This window comes from Coregonus clupeaformis, chromosome 23 (genome assembly GCF_020615455.1).
Source record: "Coregonus clupeaformis isolate EN_2021a chromosome 23, ASM2061545v1, whole genome shotgun sequence".
Lineage (NCBI taxonomy): Eukaryota > Metazoa > Chordata > Actinopteri > Salmoniformes > Salmonidae > Coregonus > Coregonus clupeaformis.
Window position 1 is genome coordinate 28220220 of NC_059214.1, and position 25762 is coordinate 28245981.

Genomic DNA, 25762 nt, shown 5'->3' on the forward strand with positions numbered 1-25762 from the left:
ATTAAAAATGAAATACAGAAATATCTCATTTACATAAGTATTCACACCCCTGAATCAATACATGTTAAAATCACATTAGACAGCGATTACAGCTGTGAGTCTTTCTCGGTAAGTCTCTAGGAGCTTTGCACACCTGGATTGTACAATATTTGCCCATTATTCTTTTTAAAATTCTTTAAGCTCTGAGAAGTTGATTGTTGATCATTGCTAGACAGCCATTTTCAAGTCTTGCCATAGATGTTCAAGATGATTTAAGTCAAAACTGTAACTAGGCCACTCAGGAACATTCAATGTCATCTTGGTAAGCAACTCCAGTGTATATTTGGCCTTGTGTTTTAGGTTATTATCCTGCTGAAAGGTGAATTAATCTCCCAGTGTCTGGTGGAAAGCAGACAAACAGGTTTTCCCCTAGAATTTTACCTGTGCTTAGATCTATTCCGTTCTTTGCCACATTTTTTGCAGTTTTACTTTAATGCCTTATTGCAAAAAGGATGCATATTTTGGAATATTTGTATTCTGTACAGGCATCCTTATTTTCACTCTGTCATTAAGGTTAGTATTGTGGAGTAACTACAATCACTGCCATTAAACTCTAACTGTTTTAAAGTCACCATTGGCCTCATGGTGAAATCCCTTAGCGGTTTCCTTCCTCTCAGGCAACTGAGTTAGGAAGGACACCTGTATCTCTTTAGTGACTGGGTGTATTGATACACCATCCAAAGTGTAATTAATAACTTCACCATGCTCAAAGGGATATTCAAGGTCTGCTTTTTTTTGCACGACATTGGAAAACCTCCCTGGTTTTTGTGGTTTAATCTGTGTTTGAAATTCACTGCTCGACTGAGGGACCTTACAGATAATTGTATGTGTGGGGTACAGAGAGGAGGTAGTTATTCAAAAAATCATGTTAAACACTATTATTGCACAAAGAGTCCATGCAACTTATTATGTGACTTGTTAAGCAAATCTTTACTCCTGAACTTATTTAGGCTTGCCATAACAAAGGGGTTGAATACTATTGACTCAAGACATTTCTGCTTTTCATTTTTAATTAATTAGTAAACATTTCGAAAAACATAATTCCACTTTTGAAATTCAGGCTGTAACACAACAAAATGTTGAAAAAGTCAAGGGGTGTGAATACTTTCTGAAGGCACTGTAAATCACTGTCATAAGTAGGTTAATCATCCTCCTCACCATCTCGTAACGTGCGCGGCAGCGTGCGCTCTGGAAGCGGGCAAACTCTCGCCGGTCATGCACAGTGATGACCAGCTTCCAGATGGCTAGCAGCACAATGCCCACCAGCAGGATACTACCCACCACCGCCAGGAGGACCGTCATGGCATCCGGCGCTGCGCCACACTCTGGAGACGGGAGGGGAGACACAAACAAACAAACATAAACAAGGGTTAATAAAAAGCAGATATACACAGGAACTAAGAAAATACACAAAGATATAGCTAGGAGAAATATAGAAAGAGACATATACACTGAACAAAAATATAAACGCAACGTGTAAAGTGTTGGTTTCATGACATATACATCTAATATCATAACCCCACTGTCCAATAGAATGCATGTCCACAAGAGGCCCAGACTGACACTCACCAGATAATAACAAACAGACATGGTATACAGTATTTCATACTGCAACACATGGCCTTCTCTGTTATTGTTTTCATCCTCCATTTCTTTGAATGTGAAGAGAAGCAGCTGGCTGATGTGTTATGTCCATGTTTTCTGTAGCAGTACTGACCTGGCTCTTTGAGCGCGGTGAGGACTGACATGCCGTTGGTGTGTTCAGAGTACATGAACTTCATCACACACTCGTTCTCTGTCTTGTACAAGCAAAGGACAGCGTTTGGGTCTTCCGTTTCTGTAAGAGGACAAAAAGAGAGAGAGGCGCTGCTGAGACACAAGCAATAAAACAGCTGGCGAAACTTACTGAGAGAAGAAACAGAAAGAGAAGAAAGAAAACAAGAGAATGGTGAGAGCTCCAACAACACAACAATGTTGGGAAAATGTATCAAGACGCATTGCTTTAATGAGAAATCCCTCTTGGAGGAGTGAGTGATCACATTCCACAGTAAGGACAGAGATACTTGCTTTGGTTTTTTTGTCCTTGTTTTTGCAAACTCTTCATCATTCAAATATTCTAAACGCCTTGGGAACTGAGGCGAGACTAGCTCTAGCCCCCTACACCTTCCCTCTCCCCTTGCTTCCCTCCAGCCTCCTCTCCCCTCTCTGCTTTCAGCAGGAGAGAAGTTACCGGAATGTACATGCAGAGTCTATTAGGGGAGGTCAGATGGTTGGAATAGCAGAGCGAGAGAATGCAGTGAAACAGAACAGATCTAGGACTGGCAGGGCAGTGAGGGCAGAGCTGGGACGGGCGACAGTGAGATATTATAACAAGCCCTTTAAATCCAGAGCCCAAGGTGCATCTGAAATGGCACTCTATTGGCATGTCAGCATCACAATGCCCCCACAAGCAACATTAGCATATTAATACATTCCTAGACAACTATCCCCCGCAATGCAAAATGCTGAGGGGATCCAGACAGACCAAATCCTGGGACTGTCTATGTTCCACTTAAGGGTCATGGCTTTTAGAGTTATGGGTGCAGGTTGAGTTACATGTTTGTTTAGAGGGTGTGGTAGATGGGGAGTGTAAGGGCGTCATGTTTTTGAACCAAATGATGGGTTTGGCTGCATGGCGCTGCCCGTTATTATAAGCTGCTACCTGGAGGACAGAACAGAAGATGTCCGTCTCCTCTGCCACTAGATACCCAGACTGACACTCGCCAGAAAATAACATAAACAGACACCCACGCTGGACTGGAGAGGGTATATTTATTTTCATAAGTAATTACAGACGTGGCGTATGGGCGTGTGTGTGGGTCGGAGAACCGTGCGTTACTTTGGTCTGAGCTAACCTGTCAGAGCAGCTGGGTCATGTCACATTAGCTGAAACAGCTCAAACAGTTGTACATACGCCTTGTTTTGGCAAGGCTGTGCACAATAAGAGCGTGAGAGAGCTAATAAACTAAGACAAGGGAAGAGGTCTGTAACGCATCAACAACAAACTGCTGCAGACGCTAACCACAGATGTTGATACTCCTCTGTGTGTGTGTGTGTGTGTGTATGTATGTATGTGTGTGTCTGCTGGCCAGCTGATGTTAGAGAGGGAAGCCACAGTCAGTGTGTTGTTTACTCACTAAGCGTTTCCACGGTGATGATCTCGTCCTTGCATAGCCGCTGGCAGGTTTGGTTGTCGGACAGTCTTCCGGAGTCGAAAAGTCGGCACTCGATGCATTCCCTGAGAGAGAGAGAGAGATGGAGAGATGACAGAGAGAGACCGTGAGCGTGGCCTAATGACATACATCATACGTGTAGTGTTTACAGGAGCACAGAGGTGACCAGGCCTTGAGTTTAAGGTCAGTTTATGGTCAAGGGTCACACACTAAAAGGTCACCTTTTACCTCTGAAATGAGAGCCATATGTGATTATAGGAGCATGCTGGGAGGGTACCACTGTGACTGATAGCAACACATTCCCTGGGAAAGACTGCTGATAAACTCTGAGCCTGAGCGATTAGAGTGAGGAGTTTGGGTCGTAACCTTTCCTTTTTTCGGGGGACACCAATGGAATGGGAGCCATCTTAACATCTTCTTAGCGTATCGTCTTAAGCGTAAATCATAGTCCACAGACGTTGAGATGCAATAGTCCGGCGTCCCATAGTGACATAGCTACGCGGCTCTGAGACCACCATCCGTGGGGGGGACACAGCCCAAAAGCGCACATCTCCACAATTCCCAACCAAAGCGTCTCCGGTATGCCTCACCTATTCATTTGAATGTGTTGACAGTTGGACAAATTTTATGAACTGCGCTGAGAATTAGAAAAGTATGAAAGCCAACGGTCCAATATTTTACAACACTGCTGTGTGTACGCATACACGTTTGGTACTCTGATAGACCCTTTACAGAAATAATCTAGAGCTAATCTAAAGTGAGTTATATGAGTCTTAAATCCTTTTTGTACCTTAATGCATGGTAATGGATGATATGGGTCTTATCATGATGGGTCAAATCTCACCTTCAGGTGCACATTAGAAACCCCTTGACACTTAGGACATGGCTGCCCCTGCTCTCCCTCCCCTCTCTTCTTGCCCTGCATCTCTCAGTCTCCCCCCCCACTTCATACATCCCTTCCTCTCTGTCCCGTACCTTTTGGTGCCACAGGCATCGGGGCAGGTGGGGCATTTCTCGCAGGTGTCCCCAAAGGCCCCTGGTTCTGTACAATGGCAGCGCCCGCACGCACAACTGCCTCGCCCACTACAGATCTTCCCATCATCAGACACACAGGAAGACGTGTCCGTGGAACAGTTACAGTTGTCCCCGATGTAGCCTGCGTGGCACTTACACTCCCCACAGTGGCACTCTCCGTGACCTGAGAAGAGAGAGGAGGTAAGGAGGGGGAGACTGTGAGGACAGTCATACTACACAGACACAGATTCAAGCGGTATTAACACAGGTCCATATGGTAGCGCCAAGGAGCTTTAAAGGGTCAATATGCAGTTGATACATACACTTTTTGGTCTTATAAATGAATGATATGTACCCATTGATTCTTGAAGTGTATAACTATAAATGCTTAGTTCAACTGTCGTACCCCATCAGAACCCAAAATATAAACTTATTTTAATCCAATGTTTGTAAAAAAAGAAGGCCATTCTAACTGGGAAGAAAATTCAAACATGAAGAAACTATCTATCTATAGACGACACAGCCATTCACAATAATTCGGCTTAACCCAAATTGTTATGGATCACAAAAGCGGTCTTCTTCCTTGCCAGAAATGCCTCATCAGTCATGAACAACTGGAGTACTTTCAATTATTCCAGTCGGGGTTTGGGCCTCTAGAACCAACCATCTTAAATGGAACTAAGCTTATCGACATCAGAACTAGCCCATGGTCAAGCTAAGCCTTAAGGGTGTGATGTCAGAGTGGAGTTAATCACTGTTCAAACACTCATTTGTCTCAGTAGCGGTCCTGTGTGTGTGTGTTGGGGGGGGTTAGTGGCAGATCTCACAGTAACAACACACAGTAGGCTGGGTTCTTCAGTCAAGAGAAATAACCCCTTAATGGGGACACACAACAGCTGTGATTATACCCTAACTGCTGTGGCCTTCGATAATCTCAAGTTTAAAAAAGACAGAGGCGTAGATGGAAAAGCCTTATCAATGTAAAACAATTAGGCTACTGTACTGTTGATTTTTTGATTGAATACTACTCAAATAAATTGTGAAATGCCTATCTGAATAAATAAAATAAAATGACTGAAGGGGTCACACACACATCGATAATGGATCTATCGATCGTTCAGCGCGCTGTTGACGTCTGACTGCTGATTCTATGTGTAAAATCAGTTTGCAGGGGTGGCAGGTAGCTTAGTGGTTAAGAGCGTTGTGCCAGTAACCGAAAGGTCGCTGGTTCTAATCCCCGAGCCGACTAGGTGAAAAACCTGTCGATGTGCCCTTGAGCAAGGCACTTAACCCTAATTGCTCCTGTAAGTCGCTCTGGATAAGAGCGTCTGCTAAATGACCAATTTATTTATTTATATATATTATTTGCAAGTACTCTCAGCAGGCAACCGTTATTGGTGTGTTCAAGCCTTAACCCGATGTGGGCAAAATTTTCATCGGCCAAGTTTAGACCATAATCCAAACACGTGCCAGAAGCACAGACCAGGTGAATCCAGGTGAAAGCTATGATCCCTAATTGATGTCACTTGTTAAATCCACTTCAATCAGTGTAGATGAAGGGGAGGAGACAGGTAATTAATTTTTGTAAAAGCCTTTTAGACAATTGAGACATGGATTGTGTGTGCCATTCAGAGGGTGAATGGGAAGACAAAATATTTAAGTGCCTTTGAGCGGGGTATAGTAGCCAAAAATGTGCTAAACAAATCAAAATATATTTTTTCTTTGAGATTCTTCAAATAGCCACCCTTTGCCTTGATGACAGCTTTGCACACTCTTGGCATTCTCTCAACCAGCTTCATGAGGTAGTTACCTGGAATGCCTTTCAATTAAAAAGGTGTGCCTTGTTAAAAGTTCATTTGTGGGATTTTTTTCCTTCTTAATGCGTTTGAGCCAATCAGTTGTGTTGTGAAAGGTAGGGGGGGTATATAGAAGATAGCCCAATTTGCTAAAAGACCATGTCCATATTATGGCAAGAACAGCTCAAATAAGCAAAGAGAAACGACAGTCCATCATTACTTTAAGACATGAAGGTCATTCAATACGGAACATTTCAAGAACTTTGAAAGTTTCTTCAAGTGTATTCGCAAAAACCATCAAGCGCTATGATGAAACTAGCTCTCATGAGGACCGCCACAGGAGTGGAAGACCCAGAGTTACCTCTGCTGCAGAGGATAAGTTCATTAGAGTTACCAGCCTCAGAAATTGCAGCCCAAATAAATGCTTCACAGAGTTCAAGTAACAGACACATCTCAACATCAACTGTTCAGAGGAGACTGTGAATCAGGCCTTCATGGTCAAATTGCTGCAAAGAAACCACTACTAAAGGACACCAATAAGAAACACGAGCAATGGACATTAGACCGTTGGAAATTGGTCCTTTGGTTTGGAGTCCAAATTTGAGATGTTTTGTTCCAACCACCGTGTCTTTGTGAGACGCTGTGTGGGTGAACGGATGATCTCTGCATGTGTATTTCCCACCGTAAAGCATGGAGGAGGAGGTGTTATGGTGTGTGGGGGTGCTTTGCTGGTGACACTGTCTGATTTATTTAGAATTCAAGGCACACTTAACCAGCATGGCTACCACAGCATTCTGCAGCGATACGCCATCCCATCTGGTTTGGCCTTAGTGGGGCTATCATTTGTTTTCCAACAGGACAATGACCCAACACACCTCCAGGCTGTGTAAGGGCTATTTTACCAAGAGGGAGAGTGATGGAGTGCTGCATCAGATGACCTGGCCTCCACAATCCACCGACCTCAACCAAATTGAGATGGTTTGGGATGAGTCGGACCGCAGAGTGAAGGAAAAGCAGCCAACAAGTGCTCAGCATATGTGGGAACTCCTTCAAGACTGATGGAAAAGCATTCCAGGTGAAGCTGCTTGAGAGAATGCCAAGAATGTGCAAAGCTGTCAAAGGGTGGCTATTTGAAGAATCTCAAATGAAAAATATATTTTAATTTGTTTAACACTTTGGTTAATACATGATTCCACGTGTTATTTCATAGTTCTGATGTCTTCAATATTATTCTACAATGTAGAAAATAGTAAAAATAAAGAAAAACCATTGAATGAGTAGGTGTTCTAAAACTTTTTACCGGTAGTGTGTGTGTGTGTATATATATATATATATATATATATATATATATATATATATACATACACACATATACACAGTGAGGGAAAAAAGTATTTGATCCCCTGCTGATTTTGTACGTTTGCCCACTAACAAAGACATGATCAGTCTATAATTTTAATGGTAGGTTTATTTGAACAGTGAGAGACAGAATAACAACAACAAAATCCAGAAAAACAAATGTTATAAATTGATTTGCATTTTAATGAGGGAAATAAGTATTTGACCCCTCTGCAAAACATGACTTAGTACTTGGTGGCAAAACCCTTGTTGGCAATCACAGAGGTCAGACGTTTCTTGTAGTTGGCCACCAGGTTTGCACACATCTCAGGAGGGATTTTGTGCCACTCCTCCAAGTCATTAAGGTTTCGAGGCTGACGTTTAGCAACTCGAACCTTCAGCTCCCTCCACAGATTGTCTATGGGATTAAGGTCTGGAGACTGGCTAGGCCACTCCAGGACCTTAATGTGCTTCTTCTTGAGCCACTCCTTTGTTGCTTTGGCCGTGTGGTTTGGGTCATTGTCATGCTGGAATACCCATCCACGACCCATTTTCAATGCCCTGGCTGAGGGAAGGAGGTTCTTACCCAAGATTTGACGGTACAAAGCCCCGTCCATCGTCCCTTTGATGCGATGAAGTTGTCCTGTCCCCTTAGCAGAAAAACACCTCCAAAGCATAATGTTTCCACCTCCATGTTTGATGGTGGGGATAGTGTTCTTGGGGTCATAGGCAGCATTCCTCCTCCTCCAAACACGGCGAGTTGAGTTGATGCCAAAGAGCTCAATTTTGGTCTCATCTGACCACAACACTTTCACCCAGTTCTCCTCTGAATCATTCAGATGTTCATTGGCAAACTTCAGACGGCCCTGTATATGTGCTTTCTTGAGCAGGGGGCCTTGCGGGCGCTGCAGGATTTCAGTCCTTCACGGCGTAGTGTGTTACCAATTGTTTTCTTGGTGACTATGGTCCCAGCTGCCTTGAGATCATTGACAAGATCCTCCCGTGTAGTTCTGGGCTGATTCCTCACCGTTCTCATGATCATTGCAACTCCACGAAGTGAGATCTTGCATGGAGCCCCAGGCCGAGGGAGATTGACTGTTATTTTGTGTTTCTTCCATTTGCGAATAATCGCACCAACTGTTGTCACCTTCTCACCAAGCTGCTTGGCAATGGTCTTGTAGCCCATTCCAGCCTTGTGTAGGTCTACAATCTTGTCCCTGACATCCTTGGAGAGCTCTTTGGTCTTGGCCATGGTGGAGAGTTTGGAATCTGATTGATTGCTTGCTTCTGTGGACAGGTGTCTTTTATATAGGTAACAAGCTGAGATTAGGAGCACTCCCTTTAAGAGTGTGCTCCTAATCTCAGCTCGTTACCTGTATAAAAGACACCTGGGAGCCAGAAATCTTTCTGATTGAGAGGGGGTCAAATACTTATTTCCCTCATTAAAATGCAAATAAATGTATAACATTTTTGACATGCGTTTTCTGGATTTTGTTGTTGTTATTCTGTCTCTCACTGTTTCAAATAAACCTACCATTAAAATTATAGACTGATAATTTCTTTGTCAGTGGGCAAACGTACAAAATCAGCAGGGGATCAAATACTTTTTTCCCTCACTGTATATATATATATAAGAAAGAGAGATATACTGAACAAAAATAGGTCATATAAGGAAATCAGTCAATTGAAATATATTTCACATGACTGGGCAGGGGCGCAACCATGGGTGGGCCTGGAAGGGCATAGGCCCACCCACCGGGGAGCTAGGTCCAGCCAATCAGAATACGTTTTTCTCCACAAAAGGGCATTATTACAGACAGAAATACTTCTCAGTTTCATCAGCTGTCCGGGTGGCTGGTCTCAGACGATCCCGCAGGTGAAGAAGCCGGATGTGGAGGTCCTGGGCTGGCGTGGTTACACGTGGTCTGCGGTTGTGAGGCCGGTTGGATGTACTGCCAAATTCTCTAAAACGACGTTGGAGGCGGCTTATGTTAGAGAAATTAACATTCAATTCTCTGGCAACAGCTCTGGTGGACATTCCTGCAGTCAGCATGCCAATTGCACGCTCCCTCAAAACTTGAGACATCTGTGGCATAGTGAGACAAAACTGCACATTTTAGAGTGGCCTTTTATTGTCCCCAGCACAAGGTGCACCTGTGTAATGATCATGCTGTTTAATCAGCTTCTTGATATGCCACACCTGTCAGGTGGATGGATTATCTTGGCATGCTCACTAACAGGGATTTAAACACATTTCTGCACAAAATTTGAAAGAAATAAGCTTTTTGTGCATATGAACAATTTCCGAGATCTTTTATTTCAGCTCATGAAAAATGGGACCAACACTTTACATGTTGCATTTATATTTTTGTTCAGTATAGATAGAGTGACCTCTAAGGGTTCTGTAGTTCTCCACCTGCAATGCTCATCCATATAGCCTTGGGAAATAAGTGGACACTGGGACGTTACGTTACATGAGACCAAACTTTCTCAGGCTTTTCTGAAAGAGAAAAAGACAAGTCTGGTCTGATCTCTCCTAATGCAATCCAGGTGTCTTAGCAATCTCTCTCTCCTCTAATGGCAGGAGAATTCCACTGGGTTTAAGTATTAGGAAAGCCTAATACTATAATAAACTTTACAGATTGAACAACAGGGGGCTAACTAACCAGTCTGAACCTTGCAGCACAACAACAATGCTAAACTGCTAGCGTACAGAGTGATATTCCATCTATGGAGCACCTATTAGGGGCCTTTTTTTAAGCTTGTTCTAGAATCTACAGAAGGATTCCATTCTGTTGTGGGACAGTAGCGATGTATGCCAACTGACAGACAGGGCCCAGAGAATGTGGGCCGCCTAACAAATTGAATTAGTGCTCTCTGAGTAGGATGTTCACATTGTTTTAAAGACATACTACACCTCAAATCATGGGTAATAAGTTACAGGTTGAAGTGCCCCTCGGAAAGATGTTCGAGGCGGCAATAAAAAGCCAAAGCCAAAAAGACTGACTCTTTTCTTAATAAAACCGGACAGTCTCTAAAATGCTTTCAATTTGATTTGATTATAAACATACGGGTGTCAGAAGTTAAAACGTGGAATTGGCATTTCTTTATTCAGCCCAAGTTGCCATGAGTGAGTCACATACACCAGAGTCCTGTTTTAAAGAGATTCTCCGGAACTTATGTATACTTCTTAGCCAGTAGTTCTGAAAGTAGCACTCATGTTGGTAGCTCAGTTGGTAGAGCATGGCGCTTGCAACGCCAGGGTTGTGGGTTCGTTTCCCACGGGGGGCCAGTATGAAAAATGTATGCACTCACTATCTGTACGTCGCTCTGGATAAGAGCGTCTGCTAAATGACTAAAATGTCAAATGTAATGAGCCAAAAGTAGTCCCCGACAATTGCATACTACGTCACATATGTGCACCACGTCATTGCGCTCTCGCTCTCTCTCTGCTGTGTCCACTGAGCCGTTGGGCCAGCCTTGCAACCTCATTGGATAACACTGGGCAGGCCTCTTACTCGCTGTCACTGAAATGAGAGGGGCTGAAGCTCATTGGCTAGAACTCGAATTGCTAGGGTGCTGGCCCACGTGGGGAGAAATGTAGGGAAAATGGCGTGACACAGCTTTAAAAAAAAGCCGCTTTCAAACTAGGGATTTCGTGGCTAATTGAGGTAAAACAGTAATTCTGCTCATAGATTATGCATGTATGAACTACACGTTGACACATCCAGGTTTAAAAAATACTTTCCTAGTCGCCAATGTACCGGAGCACGTCTTTAAAGGGTTTGTGCTGTTTTTAAGGATCATATTTTAAGGAGGTGGAAAAGTTGAGTCTGGTCAAATTAATCATCCCTGTGGTTTACGGTCACGTCATCTCTGCGCCCAACGGTCACTGATGGCGGCCAGTAGCACAACCATGGTGTGTGTGTGTTTGTGTGCACAACCCTGCCTTTGGTCCTGGTGGCTGAGTCACTGTGAGAGGCCTGGGAACGTGTCCTTTAACAGAGGGCACTGCTGGGAAGTTCATAGTGTGGGCGGCAAGGTTACAGTAGATCAGGGCTTTCCAACCCTGTTCCTGGAGAGCTACCATCCTGAATGTTTTTGCTCCAACCCTAATCTAGTGCACCTAATTCGAATAATTAGCTGGTTGATGAAAAAAATTAAATAATAATCTGGTTAGTTACAACTGGGGCTGGAGCAAACACTTACAGGAGGGTAGCTCTCCAGGAACAGGGTTGGAGAGCCCTACAGTAGATTCATCTTGGTTTGTTTGGGTAATGCTCACTTGACCGTCTACATGGCACACTGACTACTGCCTCATGGCTTCTATGATATTGTTTTCAAACACTGAGGCAAGTCCTAACGTGCTGCCGTCACACCTGTTTCCTCTATTCTCTACTTCTTGTGTGTGTGTGTGTGTCTGTGTGTGCCTGTGTGTGTGTGTGTCTGTGTGTGCCTGTGTGTGTGTGTGTGTCCTCTTTTGTGTGTGTGTGTGTCTGTGTGTGCCTGTGTGTGTGTGTGTGCCTGTGTGTGTGTGTGTGTCCCACTGTGTGTGTGTGTGTGTCTGTGTGTGCCTGTGTGTGTGTGTGTCTGTGTGTGCCTGTGTGTGTGTGTGTCTGTGTGTGCCTGTGTGTGTGTGTGTCTGTGTGTGCCTGTGTGTGTGTGTGTCTGTGTGTGCCTGTGTGTGTGTGTGTCTGTGTGTGCCTGTGTGTGTGTGTGTCTGTGTGTGCCTGTGTGTGTGTGTGTCTGTGTGTGCCTGTGTGTGTGTGTGTCTGTGTGTGCCTGTGTGTGTGTGAGAGAGAAAGTGTGTTTTTAAATAACAGAGTGAGGAGGCAGAGAGCCCAGAACATGTAGATGAGGATCAGTAGAGCTGGTTTAATGATTTGTAATCCGGTGTAAAATGCCCTAGGGAGGTCAGGACTCAAAGCAGTACAAGCATTTCCTCTGATAGCATCAAGACCATTTCTCTTCTGACTGAAGGTCAGTACTGGTGTGGACTCGTCACCATGGTCACATAGCCCTACTAATAATCCTCATCCCTGAATGACCCTTTATATCATTTGGTTGGGTACTATGGGGATGTAATCAGATAGGCCTACAGTACATTAAATCACTATGGGTCTAATTCTCCATTGGGCATGTCTCACCAACAGGCATGCTCTTTTTCTAGCTGCAGACAGAGTTCACTGAGAAAGCATATGGGGTAATGTAGCAATACATTATAAAAACACCCAACTGTACGTAATAACTAGCACACATTCCATTATCGTCACCGAATTCCACTCACACCCTGAAACAGATGTGCATTTGGCATAATGCATGGGTACTGGTCTGGTGCAGTTAATCATCTTAGCCTTGGGCTGTTGTAATGGTGTAATTCAGCAGTTTATATTTTGCTTATCTTTTCCCCGCTAATGACTTGGTCCTCCTGACATCCAGGCCAGCATGCCAGGCAGAGAGATCAAACTAAGGCTGTGTCACAAATGGCACCATATTCCCTAATAAGTGCACTACTTTTGACCAGGGCTCATCGGGATGCAGGCTTAGCCCCAGATAAACTGAGCCATAATGAGGGGAGATCCGACCCACTTCATCTCAGTCAAAGCTCTGCAAGCGCGCACTCTCGCCCCCCCCCCCAGGATTTAGGTCACTGAGTTAAGTCAATGCACATCTCGCATCACTGCCATTCTGGCTACAGAACAGCACTCTCTCTCTCGCTCTCTGACAGAGAACAACAAGCGAGATACATGCAGAAAAGGACCAGAAAAGTAGTCTATCCCTTTCACAGCCAAAGCCCAGCTCAGCTCAGTCCAGGGCACTAGGCCAAAGCAACTAAATCACACGTGGGGGAGTGCAGATATATCTACCAAGCCCCAGAGAGAGAGAGAAACTAATTCAAACAGAACTAAAGTGGCAGGTTGGGCTGAGAGTGTTGTTGCCTTCCTCAGTGCTGGGGTTAGCACTGAAAATATAGGCTTGGAATATACAGTGCCTTGCAAAAGTATTCATCCCCCTTGGCGTTTTTCCTATTTTGTTGCATTACAACCTGCAATTTAAATAGATTTTTATTTGGATTTCATGTAATGGACATACACAAAATAGCCCAAATTGGTGAAGTGAAATGAAAAAAAATAACTTGTTTCAAAGAATTCTCAAAAATAAATAACGGAAAAGTGGTGCGTGCATATTTATTCACTCCCTTTGCTATGAAGCCCCTAAATAAGATCTGGTGCAACCAATTACCTTCAGAAGTCACATAATTAGTTAAATAAAGTCCACCTGTATGCAATTTAAGTGTCATATGATCTCAGTATATATACACACACACACACCTGTTCTGAAAGGTCTGCAACACCACTAAGCAAGGGGCACCACCAAGCAAGTGGCACCATGAAGACCAAGGAGCTCTCCAAACAGGTCAGGGACAAAGTTGTGGAGAAGTACAGATCAGGGTTCGGTTATAAAAAAATATCAGAAACTTTTAACAGCCCATGGAGCCCCATTAAATCCATTATTAAAAAATGGAAAGAATATGGCACCACAACAAACCTGCCAAAAGAGGGCCGCTCACCAAAACTCACGGACCAGGCACTGTAAGATGACATATAGGTGAAGTATAGGGTTTGAATGTGTTGAGTATGAGGTTGGCTGATTGGCTGACTTCAGACCAGGATAATATGGAACCTAAGAAGTGTTAGAGAGGCAGGTAAGTGCGGGTTAGTTAGAGAATGGTCGATGCACTGTAGGCCTATGGATTTGTAAGTGCGATAGAGTGGAGAGATTCAGCTTCAAAGCAAATGGGAGAAAGGTAAACATTATGCAGGTCGTTTTGTAAGAGGCTCCAAAATAAACAAAATGTTTCCTATACCGAGTTATTTCTGAAGTCTGGACCAACTGCTGTGTTTCCAAATACAGTATTTCCTGTCTGTTGCCGGAGACTGTCCAAACTCCTGCTGACTCACTGCTCTCTGTCCTTCTTCTCACAACACACAGAGACAGACAGACACACAGAGAAAAACAATAGGTAGAACAGGAGTCATTCAACTGATTTACAACTGCTGTGAGCCTGGGGCTGGTTGAAAGCATAAACTTTAGCCCTCTCTACTGCTTTTGATTCTGTTGCTCATTTATGGACCAAAATAGTATTTTAATGAAAAAAAGTACAGCTTTAAAAACAAAATGGGTCACTGAAATGTTAAGGCCCCCATTAAAGGGTGGAAAGATTTTAAACATCTGTTAAAAAGCAAAAACACTACATGAACTGCAGAACACATGGGTCCCATTTTGATGACACAAAAAGTGTTGTTGCTAGTGTCAATAGAAAACATACATGAAGCCTCCTTAGTGGCGCAGCGGTCTAAGGCACTGCATCACAGTGCTTGAGGCGTCACTACAGACCCGGGTTTGTTCTCAGGCTGTGTCACAACTGGCCGTGACCGGGAGTCCCATAGGGCGGCGCACAATTGGCCCAGCGTCGTCCGGGTTAGGGGAGGGTTTGGCCGGTGTAGGGGGGGTGGGGGGACTTTACTTGGCTCATCGCACTCTAACAACTCCTTTTGGCGGTCCGGGCGCCTGCAGGCTGACTTCGGTCGTCAGTTGAACGGTGTTTCCTCCGACACATTGGTGCGGCTGGCTTCCGGGTTAAGCTGGCGGGTGTTAAGGATCGCGGTTTGGCAGGTCATGTTTTGGAGGACGCATGACTCGACCTTCGCCTCTCCTGAGCCCGTTGGGGAGTTGCAGCGATGAGACAATTGGATCGCAATTAGATATCACGAAATTGGGGAGAAAAAGGGGGTAAAAAAAGTAATAATAATAAAAAGAAAAGAAAACACACAGGACATCAATGACAGGACAATGGTCATTTCTATGGGTTTAAAACCAAACAGTGTCCATATACTGTACACACAGAACACGACCACACATATTTAGAATTTCACACAGACTATTATTGGTACAGTCTGTTTTCACAACAACTCTGCTTTTTTGTGCCATAGAAATGTCCCCCACAGTCTAATGCCTGCCCTGTAGAAGGACCCTAAAGAACTCAACCTCAAACCCAGATTACACATCCCCTATCTGGTGTTGCCGTGGCCATACAGAGATACTAGATACTAGAATCTCCCCATGCTGATAGTCAGTCAGAGACTTCTACCAGAGGCAGTGACTCCGGTGTAGCAGCAGGAAACACACTTTCTGAAGTTCCTGCTCTCAGTTGAGCACAGTGATGTGAGGAATAAGGATAGGTAGTCACTAGGGCTAATTCACACTAGGGCTGAGATGGAGAGAGATTGAGGAGAGGAAGTAAGTAAGTATCATATTATTAAGTAAGTCAAATAGGTAAGGATGGAAGCTGGGCCATGCTGCTCTCCAGTGGTATGGCTGATTGATGGAGCTGAGATGAAGAGAGGAGATTGAGGAGGAGTTGTAAGAATAGAGCCTTGCTGCGCACCACAGTGTCCCAAACTGACGCTATAAAGACATACTGTATACTGGAGTCATAAGCGCCTGTTTAAAGCTGGAATCCTTAATGGTGAAACTGTCCGTTCGTTTGGGATATTACAACAATAAAGACGTGCAAACAACAAACACTGTTTTTCCCCTCTGACATCATCGCACGCGCGATAGAACAGCATATTATGTACTGCAATCCTTTTGACCCCTCTGCTCGATGCACCTCACCTCCGTTTAGTCCTCAAAACAAAAACAATAACAAAGGTACTGGGTTGGACAGTGCCGCTGTTTCCCCTAATGCGGATTCCACCTTTAAAGACTAAGCTTCTTTATGATCTATTTTCTAGATATGGGAAAAGGCCTTGTCATGGATATTACTGGGAGTCTCTTATGGTGGAGCATCTTGATGTACAGGAAGAGAGGATTAGTAATAGGCTACATTCTTCCCTCTTCAAAACGTAGTCTGAAATGTATTTAAAGTACAGGTGGAGTCAATCATGCTATCCTATTTTATAAGATTGAAAGAACGTGAGAACTACTGTCGTAAGTTTGAACATCGATTTCAAAGAGCTACATGCATCCATTATTGCACTGGGCCACTCCCTTTGCTTGGGAAGTCTACGGCCTCTAATGATCGCTTTGAAAGCAGAACATTATCGCCATAACCACACGGCTTAATTATATGTTTTCAAATGAGATTATATGTGTCACAGTCGCAGAATACAAAGAGCTGGTCTCTACAGTCCAAAGACCTGGCTTCAATTGAAGTAAGCGACTCATTTTGTCTAATAGCAAAGTAGAACAAAAGGTAAACAACGTTCCAATCCCAGCATGTATTTGGTCCGTCTGACCTCAGTCCAGGGTTATGCTATGGTGGTTTGTGGTTCCACCTTTTATTTTGAATGGTTACTTTATAAAGGACCCTGTTGTGGAAACGCAAACAAATAATCTGCCTGTATACAAGTCTTTGAGGAGATTGGAACTTATTTGTACGAATGAAGGCTTTGAGTTTCTGGCTGCTGTACAAACGCACCATACGAACCCAACAGAGAAGAAGAAGTCCGAGCACAGCTGCCAAGAGGCTCAAATGTAGAGACATACCCAATTCCCCATCACACCACAGCACTCCCGGATGGTCAGCACACTGCCAAAGAGTACAGAGATGGTTTCACAATGGGGGGAGAAAACCACAAAAACTACACAGGGAGAGAGAGAGAGACTAAGCCCTGCAAAGTCTCAACAAAGTGACAGTGGCCTCTGTAAACAGATCAGCCAGAGCTCTTCCACTTCAGTGAAGGAAACTTTGCTGAGATTTGGCTATTTCAACTGAAGCCTGTAGGGCTTCCTCAAGTAGAGACTTCTAAATCAAATAAATATTCATACAATAAATGTAAATCCCAAAGTTCTCATACATTTTGGACAAGAAAAATGATTTAAAAATAAATAAAAAATCTGCACATTTTGGGGGCTTTATAGTGATATTACTAACCTATTTTGTAGAGTGGAGTCTATGCTATGACCCCAGGCCTTCAATCAGAAGTCAGAGACCAAGAGGTGCTACCATTTTCCTGAAAAACCTGGTCTGAATGAGGCAGTATCAGTTGCTAATCCATCTGTCCTCTGTAGAGAAGGGCAGGCAGGCAGCAGAACAGGCGGGCAGACGTGGAACAGGTGGGCAACCGTGGCACCGGGGGGCAGCAGTGCCATAGACTACACAGTCAGAGACACACAGGGCCTCCCTCCTGCCTCCCAACGCCTCAAGGTCAGCGCTGCTCATATTTAATGCTGCTACATTGGGAGAAAAAAAGCTAACTGGGCAGTGGGGGAGGGGGAATGGTCATAAATACCATCCAGTTTTAGCGTAGGGAAATACCAAATTTGATTAACTGTTTTTGAGGAAGGGCAAATCCGCCTATGAGGTGGAACAGCTAAAACGTCACAGAATAAAAGTGTACGTTGACACTGTGACAGACAGCAGTGTGAGGTAGAGAAGTAGAATTTGGACGGTGTGACTTGGAGACATAGAAAAACACAGGCCGAGTTGAAAGGAACGTGGAATGTCCACTATGTTATGTATGAAAGGGCTGTGAGTGAGCCAGAGTGCTGCTATGGCCTAGTTTAACAGAGAGAAGAGCCTGGCTGGGCCTGGGAGAAGCTAATGCTTTCTGTCAGTGAGAGGGAGGGCAGAGGTGTGTTTGTGACAGTCAGACCCATAGTGCTCTGCCATGCTCCTCTAAGCCAGGCACTGTCAGGTGTGTGTGTGTGTGTGTGTGTGTGTGAGTGTGTGAGAAAGAGATTGTCAGCCAGGCGCTGTCAGCAGCACAACATCTGCTCTACTCTCAACATCTGGAACATAGGACAACAGTTCAATAGATAAACACCACAAACCAGAGGAGAAGCAGAGACACTGCCGAGTTGCAACAGTTCAATAGATAAACATCACAAACCAGAGGAGAAGCAGAGACACTGCCGAGTTGGACCGATGATCCTCGCAGAAACACAGAGGCAAAAAATTTAACAAGGACTGACATATCCCTAATCAAGGGCCCAGGAAGGAGCTATATAGGGATCTAGCTTTCTCAGTTACCAAGGGCACTGTGGAGTATGGACCCAGCTGTGACACACTAGACTACAAGAGGATTGTTCTTGGCTCAATCCACGCCTTTTCTATGGCTATGGCGTGCCCCCCAAACTGTTCCCATATGCTGTCGACTGAGCTCCAACATATTTTTAGTCTGCTCTGATGTTCCTTCAGTACAATCTGAGTTATTGGACATGACAATTTCTTCTCCTTCAAGACAGTATCACAACAACTGGCCCATCTGTGTGTCTCTCTTCTCTATCGGAGGACATAACAGTAACAGTTCTCAAATGTGTGTTGTTAAGCACGCATGCAGGCCAAGACAAGCTGCCTCTTGTATGTGGAGTCAAGCTTGGGTCGTCATCAGCAAAAAAGAAAAGAAAATAGTCATTCAAGGGTTTTTCTTTATTTTTACACTGTAGAATAATAGTGAAGACATCAAAACTATTAAATAACACATATGGAATCATGTAGTAACCAATTTTTTTTTAAACAAATCAAAATATGTTATATTTGAGATTCTTCAAATAGCCACCCTTTGCCTTGATGACAGCTTTGCACACTCTTGGCATTCTCTCAACCAGCTTCACCTGGAATGCATTTCAATTAACAGGTGTGCCTCCTTAAAAGTTAATTTGTGGAATTTCTTTCCTGAGAAGGTAGGGGGGTATACAGAAGATAGCCCAATTTGGTAAAAGACCAAGTGCATATTATGGCAAGAACAGCTCAAATAAGCAAAGAGAAACGACAGTCCATCATTACTTTAAGACATGAAGGTCAGTCAATATGGAACATTTCAAGAACTTCGAAAGTTTCTTCAAGTGCAGTTGCAAAAACCATCAAGCGCTATGATGAAACTGGCTCTCATGAGGACCGACACAGGAATGGAAGACCCAGAGTTACCTCTGCTGCAGAGGATAAGTTCATTAGTGAGTTACCAGCCTCAGAAATTGCAGCCCAAATAAATACTTAAGAGTTCAAGTAACAGACACATCACAACATCAACTGTTCAGAGGGGACTGTGTGAATCAGGCCTTCATGGTCAAATTGCTGCAAAGAAACCACTACTAAAGGACACCAATAATAAGAAGAGACTTGCTTGGGCCAAGAAACAACGAGCAATGGACATTAGACCGGTGGAAATGTGTCCTTTGGTCTGGAGTCCAAATTGGAGATTTTTGGTTCCAACCGCCGTGTCTTTGTGAGACGCGGTGTGGGTGAACAGATTATCTCTGCATGTGTAGTTCCCATGGAGGAGCATGGAGGAAGAGGTGTTATGCTGTGGGGGTGCTTTGCTGGTGACACAGTCTGTGATTTATTTAGAATTCAACGCACACTTAACCAGCATGGCTACCACAGCATTCTGCAGCGATACGCCATCCCATCTGGTTTGGGCTTAGTGGGACTATCATTTGTTTTTCAACAGGACAATGACCCAACACACCTCCAGTCTGTGTAAGTGCTATTTTACCAAGAAAGAGAGTGATGGAATTCTGCATCAGATGACCTGGCCTCCACAATCTCCCGACCTCAACCAAATTGAGATGGTTCGGGATGAGTCGGACCGCAGAGTGAAGGAAAAGCAGCCAACAAGTGCTCAGCATATGTGGGAACTCCTTCAAGACTGTTGGAAAAGCATTCCAAGTGAAGCAAGTTGAGACAATGCCAAGAGTGTGCAAAGCTGTCATCAAGGCAAAGGGTGGCTATTTGAAGAATCTCAAATATAAAATATATTTTGATTTGTTTAACACTTTTTTGGTTTATTTCATCGTTTTGATGTCTTCACTATTATTCTACAATGTAGCTCTTAAAACCTAGAAACATACACAGTAGAGGGATGAGTGTATTTTAAATAACTACTGGTATTGACTGTTTTGTCCCGAGTCAGCACGGATGACAAAGAAACATCACCTGCCTACTGTACCAGTCATCAGACAATAGCAATTACAGGGCATGAAAATAATGTTTAGGCCTGTGTACTGGTGAGTTGATGCCTCACCACCCACAACTAGAACCCTATGAATAATCTAATAACACTGGGAACAAAAGCTAATGAAGAAAACAAAGGACAAGTACAGCTTTGCAACCTTATGATTATCATAGACACACACCTGGCAGGGTTAGAACCATATTGCTCTGTTTGAGTCTATGGTTAGAACACATTAGTAACCTGTGTACAGTCTTACCTGGCTGTCTCTATCATTTATGGGTGCTGGCAACATGGTGTTCATGTTATTGAGTAGGCATTTGACACACTCCAGTGTGTGTGCGTGCGTGCGCGCGCTTGCATTTGTATGTGTGTGAGACTGTTTGATATGCTAAGGCAGCATATTTCTTTCACTTCTCAGAGGCCTGTGTTGACCTTTACAGCACAATATATTCACTCATCAGGAAACAACACATGGGAATGATGGGACTTCGTTTAACATGAATAGAAACTATATTATTTTTGACCTATGACTATGAGCTAATTGCCTCTCAGGTCCCAGATACCCTTTTACCGAAACACAGGAGGATCATGAACGAGAATGTATCTCGCCGTGCCCCGAATGCTCTTCTGTGTTAGACAGGATTTTTCTCTGGAAGAGGAGCAGTGGATGCCGGGAGCGCTGTGACTGATCAGAGGTAGAGGCTGCCAAGACTAGCAGAGAGAGAGATTTACTGTATACAGCCCAGCCAGACGCCTCAGAGCTCAGACAGACAGACACCATGTTTGGAGTGTGGCACCGATCGTACTCACCAGACCTACTGTGTATCAAATAGTATTTGTGGAGCAAACTGTGTCCATCTTGCACTCAAGGTAGGTTCAATCATATGCTCAAAGTATTTGAAATATTTGAAATACTAAATGAACCCAGTAGGTCTGGTACTCACTTGAGGAAAAAAACAGGCACATGAATCCATCAGTCTATCACAAATCCACAGGCCTGCTCTCCCCCTCCTCTCTCTTTCTCTCAGAGAGTAAACACTGACAGTGGAAAGTAGCCCCCTCTCAGGAGTCTGAAAGAAGGCTTTCCTTTCCCCTATCCTCTATTTGTTTGCTTTATATAGCACTCTGACCCGAGTTGCCATAGACCTCCAACAGTAACCACCATTTATACAGCTGTGGCTTTTTATCTTCCTCCAAGCAATTACAGTTTTGTTCAAACCTGACCTGTATCGAGTTATGGGGAGCTGAGGCACCACCCAGAATGCAGCCACGTCATGACGCCAGCAGAGTTTAGAATACGTTTTTAAAACATGTGTTGAGCCCGCAAAATGAAAAGCAATTACTGTTAACTCTTCCCCCCTGACGTTCTGGGAAAACTTAAAGTTATTCACTTTGCTCAGGTGCAAATCCTTTGATCTAGCGTTAAGGGATTGTTATTAAACTGTGGTGCAAATTACAGCTAAAAGTGACACGCCATAAGAGATAATTCCTCTAGTGAAATAACCTTGTCTAACAACGGGACGATTCTAACTTGAAGTCCACAACAAGCAACTAGGATCTTAATGCAAATCCCTCAGATGACATATGCACACTCATTTCAAGTTATTGGCAACCTGCCCAGAGTGCCACACAAATAATGTACAGTAGGAGTAGCAGATATCATGAATATGATAATAACAATGCCCTTTGGTAGCCATAGTAATCACAGCTGCATACATGTATCGACAAAGAGGTGAAGTCAGTAGCAGCCATTGTAATATAATTAGATATATCTAGAGAAAAAGGGGAGTGTGGTGTGTGGATTCCAGAAACTACACTATTCTGCTTCCTGTCTGTCCTAGGACAGTAACCTCAGATCCTTGACATGATGGAAGACATGGAAGAACATGTCCTGTGGGCCACAGTGTTTGATGTGTACAGAGAGGTCCTGTAGCAGCAGTGGTTAATCCTCTCACCACTACAGCAGTACATTGGACTAAAGAGAAGCTCTGAGATGAGATCTGACCCCATTTTCTCTGCATATTTCACTAAATATTTCAGAGTCTCTCCTCTGGAAGCCCAACAGCACGCAAGTCTTGGTGTGCGTCCCACATAGCACCCTATTTCCTATAAAGTATAGTGCACTGCTTTTGATCAGAGCCTTATGGGCCCTGGTTAAAAGTAGTGCACTATAAAATAAATAGGGTGCCATTTTGACGCAGCCTTGGAGTACCACTCACCAAATACATCCAGATGGTGCAGAGAGAGAGCTGTAGGTTTCCAGCAGCATCACCTGTAGTGCTTTGGGGATATAGGTTCTTTATTACACAGCAGGAATGGGGAGGGGGGGATCCTCGTATCTGAAGTAGTTCTATGGGGCAAGAGAGGCCCCAAACACAGCAGGCATGGGAAGGGAGAGAGTCTTGTATAGTATTTATTAGTTAGAGGAGAGAGTGGAGGACAATCCTGAGAGAGTATGGGTCTTTATCATGGTCAGGTTCAGTCAAGTTTGAGGGGGGTTGGGAGGGGATAAGGGGTTGAGGTGTCATCCTGTGTTTGCATTGGGTCAGGGGCCTACTATCCTACTGAGCAGCAGTAGGAACCTAGGTACTGTTGAGGTAGCTTCCACCTAGCAAGGGAGAGAGGAGAGAGATATGGGGTGAGGGACAAAACAATCAAAAACACACACACGGAATGATGCACACGCTCAACGCTCACTGCTGAGCTCCGTAGTGAGTTTACATGCTGGGCTGTCTGCCAAGCATGAACCCAGAATAGGTTGACTACTAATTGCTGTGTGTTCAACGAACTACAAATAAAACACTAAATCGACTCCACAGCTGTGCCAAAACGTTTAATGAACTGCTACTTCAGCCTTGTAGAACCTGAGATCCTGTTCCAACTATGTTCCAGTCAAAAATATCAAAGTGATTGAGTGAAATCAGACTACTACTGGGCAGAGAGTAGGTGCTACAGTCGGTAGTAGCAGGAGCTACAAATCATGATGGTTATTGAGTACCGGTATAAGCTTTGTTTCAACTTGTTCATGTCCCTGCTAGGTCTGTTAATGTAGCTCCACCACACCTAATCCCACTGTTTATCGCTGCAGGCTTTTCATACAATCAGTATAGGTCAGACAGCAGTACTGCAACCTAAAAATACATATTAATCATTTCTGTAAATGTGTCAGATTTAACCAGTCAGCTAATAGTTCCTAGGCATACAGATAAAACCCAAACCGCTACCCCTCTGCCTTCCTAGATCTAACTGTAACCCTCATGCCTCTGGCACCACCCAAAAGATGGCCTTTAGTGTGTCTGTACAGTCTTTTCTATTGGCTATGTCTATAAACTAAAGTGCTGAGGAGGATAATAGGAGAAGCTGTAGGATAAAGGACGGCTCTACAACATTTTGACACGTCAAGCAATAAAACCAAAGTGCTTGCATGTGCCAAATGTTTTGCAAACACAGGACTAGTTACAGTCTAAGCTAACTATTTTGAAAAATAGGCCAATCATGTCAGAGCGAGATTGGAAGCCTGCTAAATGCTTTAATTTCAATAAGGCACAGTCACTGTCGTGCCAGGCACACACTAACATTAATAAACACATATGTTCCCATTTACTGTTTAAATCCTCCATCTCTACCCAGCTTCTACAAGGCTCTGAGGCTGCCGATTTATGGGAAGGGGTTTGCGGGTAAAGTGCCAGTCTGGAAAACAGCCATGCTATTTCTGGCGTTTGGTGCTATTGAGTGGTTTGATTGTTACCGATAAGCAGCTGTAGATGTGTGACAGAGCAGAGGACCACAAAGTCTAGGTTTACGGAGGCCTCGTCAAAGGCAACCGACACACAGACTTAGCTGATCCATGCTTACACAGAAAGACGCAAAGAAATAAAAGTTTACTGTTGCCTCTATGAACATCTATCAACTCTCTCTCACACCCTGGTAATCACCCTTTCATACTTTATTGTAAGTGATTCAAAGACTAATTATATCCATACAGTACCCATCTATCTACACCTACTTCATCCTCCAGATATCCTGACAGAGACTCAGCACAGGCCTTAGGGCAGAGAGTCTGGCCTTGCAGAAGACACTGAGGTTAAGATTGCATGAGAATCAGCAGACCCAACACACGCACAAGCACACACATACACAGTGTGGCCCCTGTGAGAGGTTACTGACATCAATCCTTCCCTATCCTTGCTCCTGCCAGACCTACTAACTTCAGAGACTGATTAATGCCCCTGACCTTCATTCTACAGGCCACTGTCTTAGTTTCACAAGAACAGGGCTGCCTTTGCACAGCCATAAGAGGTTATTTGACTGTGAGCTCAGTATCACACGGTCAACCTTGTCCAGAAACTACCCCTAGCCCCATACAGACATCTTTGAAAAGCAAGTCTGGTAAAGAGCTTTTTTTGTCTTAAAGGGGCAGTGTTGTATTTTGAGATGACTTATTCAAGCATAAGTAGCCAATAGGCAGAGGGTAGCATAATTTGTCTGATTCTCTGTAATAATGGTATGGGAATAATGATGCATTTTATTATGTAAAGTGTTTTTTTGCATCAAACAACAACATTTTCAGTCACCTTGTCTGAAGGACAAGTGGATAAACAGGTTAATGTCGAGCTCTGCATGTTTTTTTTCCAAACGTCTCATGGAATGTAGGCCTACATTGAACACCACACATTGGCTGCTACTGTAAGTTGAATGATATAACAGCTATTTCCATGTTAAAATGTTATGGGATGCATTTTCTCCATTGTTTTTGATGGCAGGCCACTCTGGTAGGCCTACATTATGATCAAATAGCCACAGTAGCCTACTTGGCCACTGTTAAAACAAACTTAATACCTTCTAGGCACTTACCGTTAGTTCCGTACATCAATAGTGAATATTCCCTCTATCCCATCAGAGGGTAAGGTGGAACTTTGTCTATAAACATCTCCCCCCAAACACACACACACACACACGCACATCCCACCCAAACCAATTGAAACCCTTGCACTCATTCAAAGACACTGGAAGCAGCGGAAGACCACCAGTGTTTCATTTAGTTTATCTAACCGGGTGCAGAGATACAGTAGCTTATCAGTGCAGCTCACAAAAACACATTTAGAAAAGGTGAGTGAAGAGACTAAAAACATAGTCTCTCAAACTATTTCAAACTATCAACTTCAAATTAAGCTGTGAATAGCTAACCTCTGACTGAGCTTTGTAAATTATGGGTTATTATTATTAGCAGTTCGGCCATTTTGTGGACTAAATATTATAGCGGATACTTCAAATATTGTATTGACCCATTCCCAACTACATTAAATACACCAGTTGATTGAATCATGGGTTCGATGTGGGTGTAATTGGTTCAGGCGTGTACAGCTGATGACACAGCCACACTGACAGTCACTGGCCAGAA

The 25762-nt window shown here is 43.8% G+C and overlaps 1 protein-coding gene across 2 annotated transcripts in view; it reads right to left on the reverse strand.

Moving 5' to 3' along the window:
* The window catches only part of LOC121537031 (integrin beta-5), a 68241-nt gene that overhangs the window by 6438 nt on the left and 36041 nt on the right, over positions 1 to 25762 (reverse strand). For both annotated transcript variants that reach the window (XM_041844766.2, XM_041844765.2), the window contains 4 exons: positions 4227 to 4449; positions 3216 to 3316; positions 1757 to 1876; positions 1198 to 1364 (listed from right to left, as the gene is read on the reverse strand). In XM_041844766.2, coding sequence (XP_041700700.2) covers positions 1198 to 1364; positions 1757 to 1876; positions 3216 to 3316; positions 4227 to 4449 — 611 coding nt within the window. The remainder of the gene's footprint in view (positions 1 to 1197; positions 1365 to 1756; positions 1877 to 3215; positions 3317 to 4226; positions 4450 to 25762) is intronic.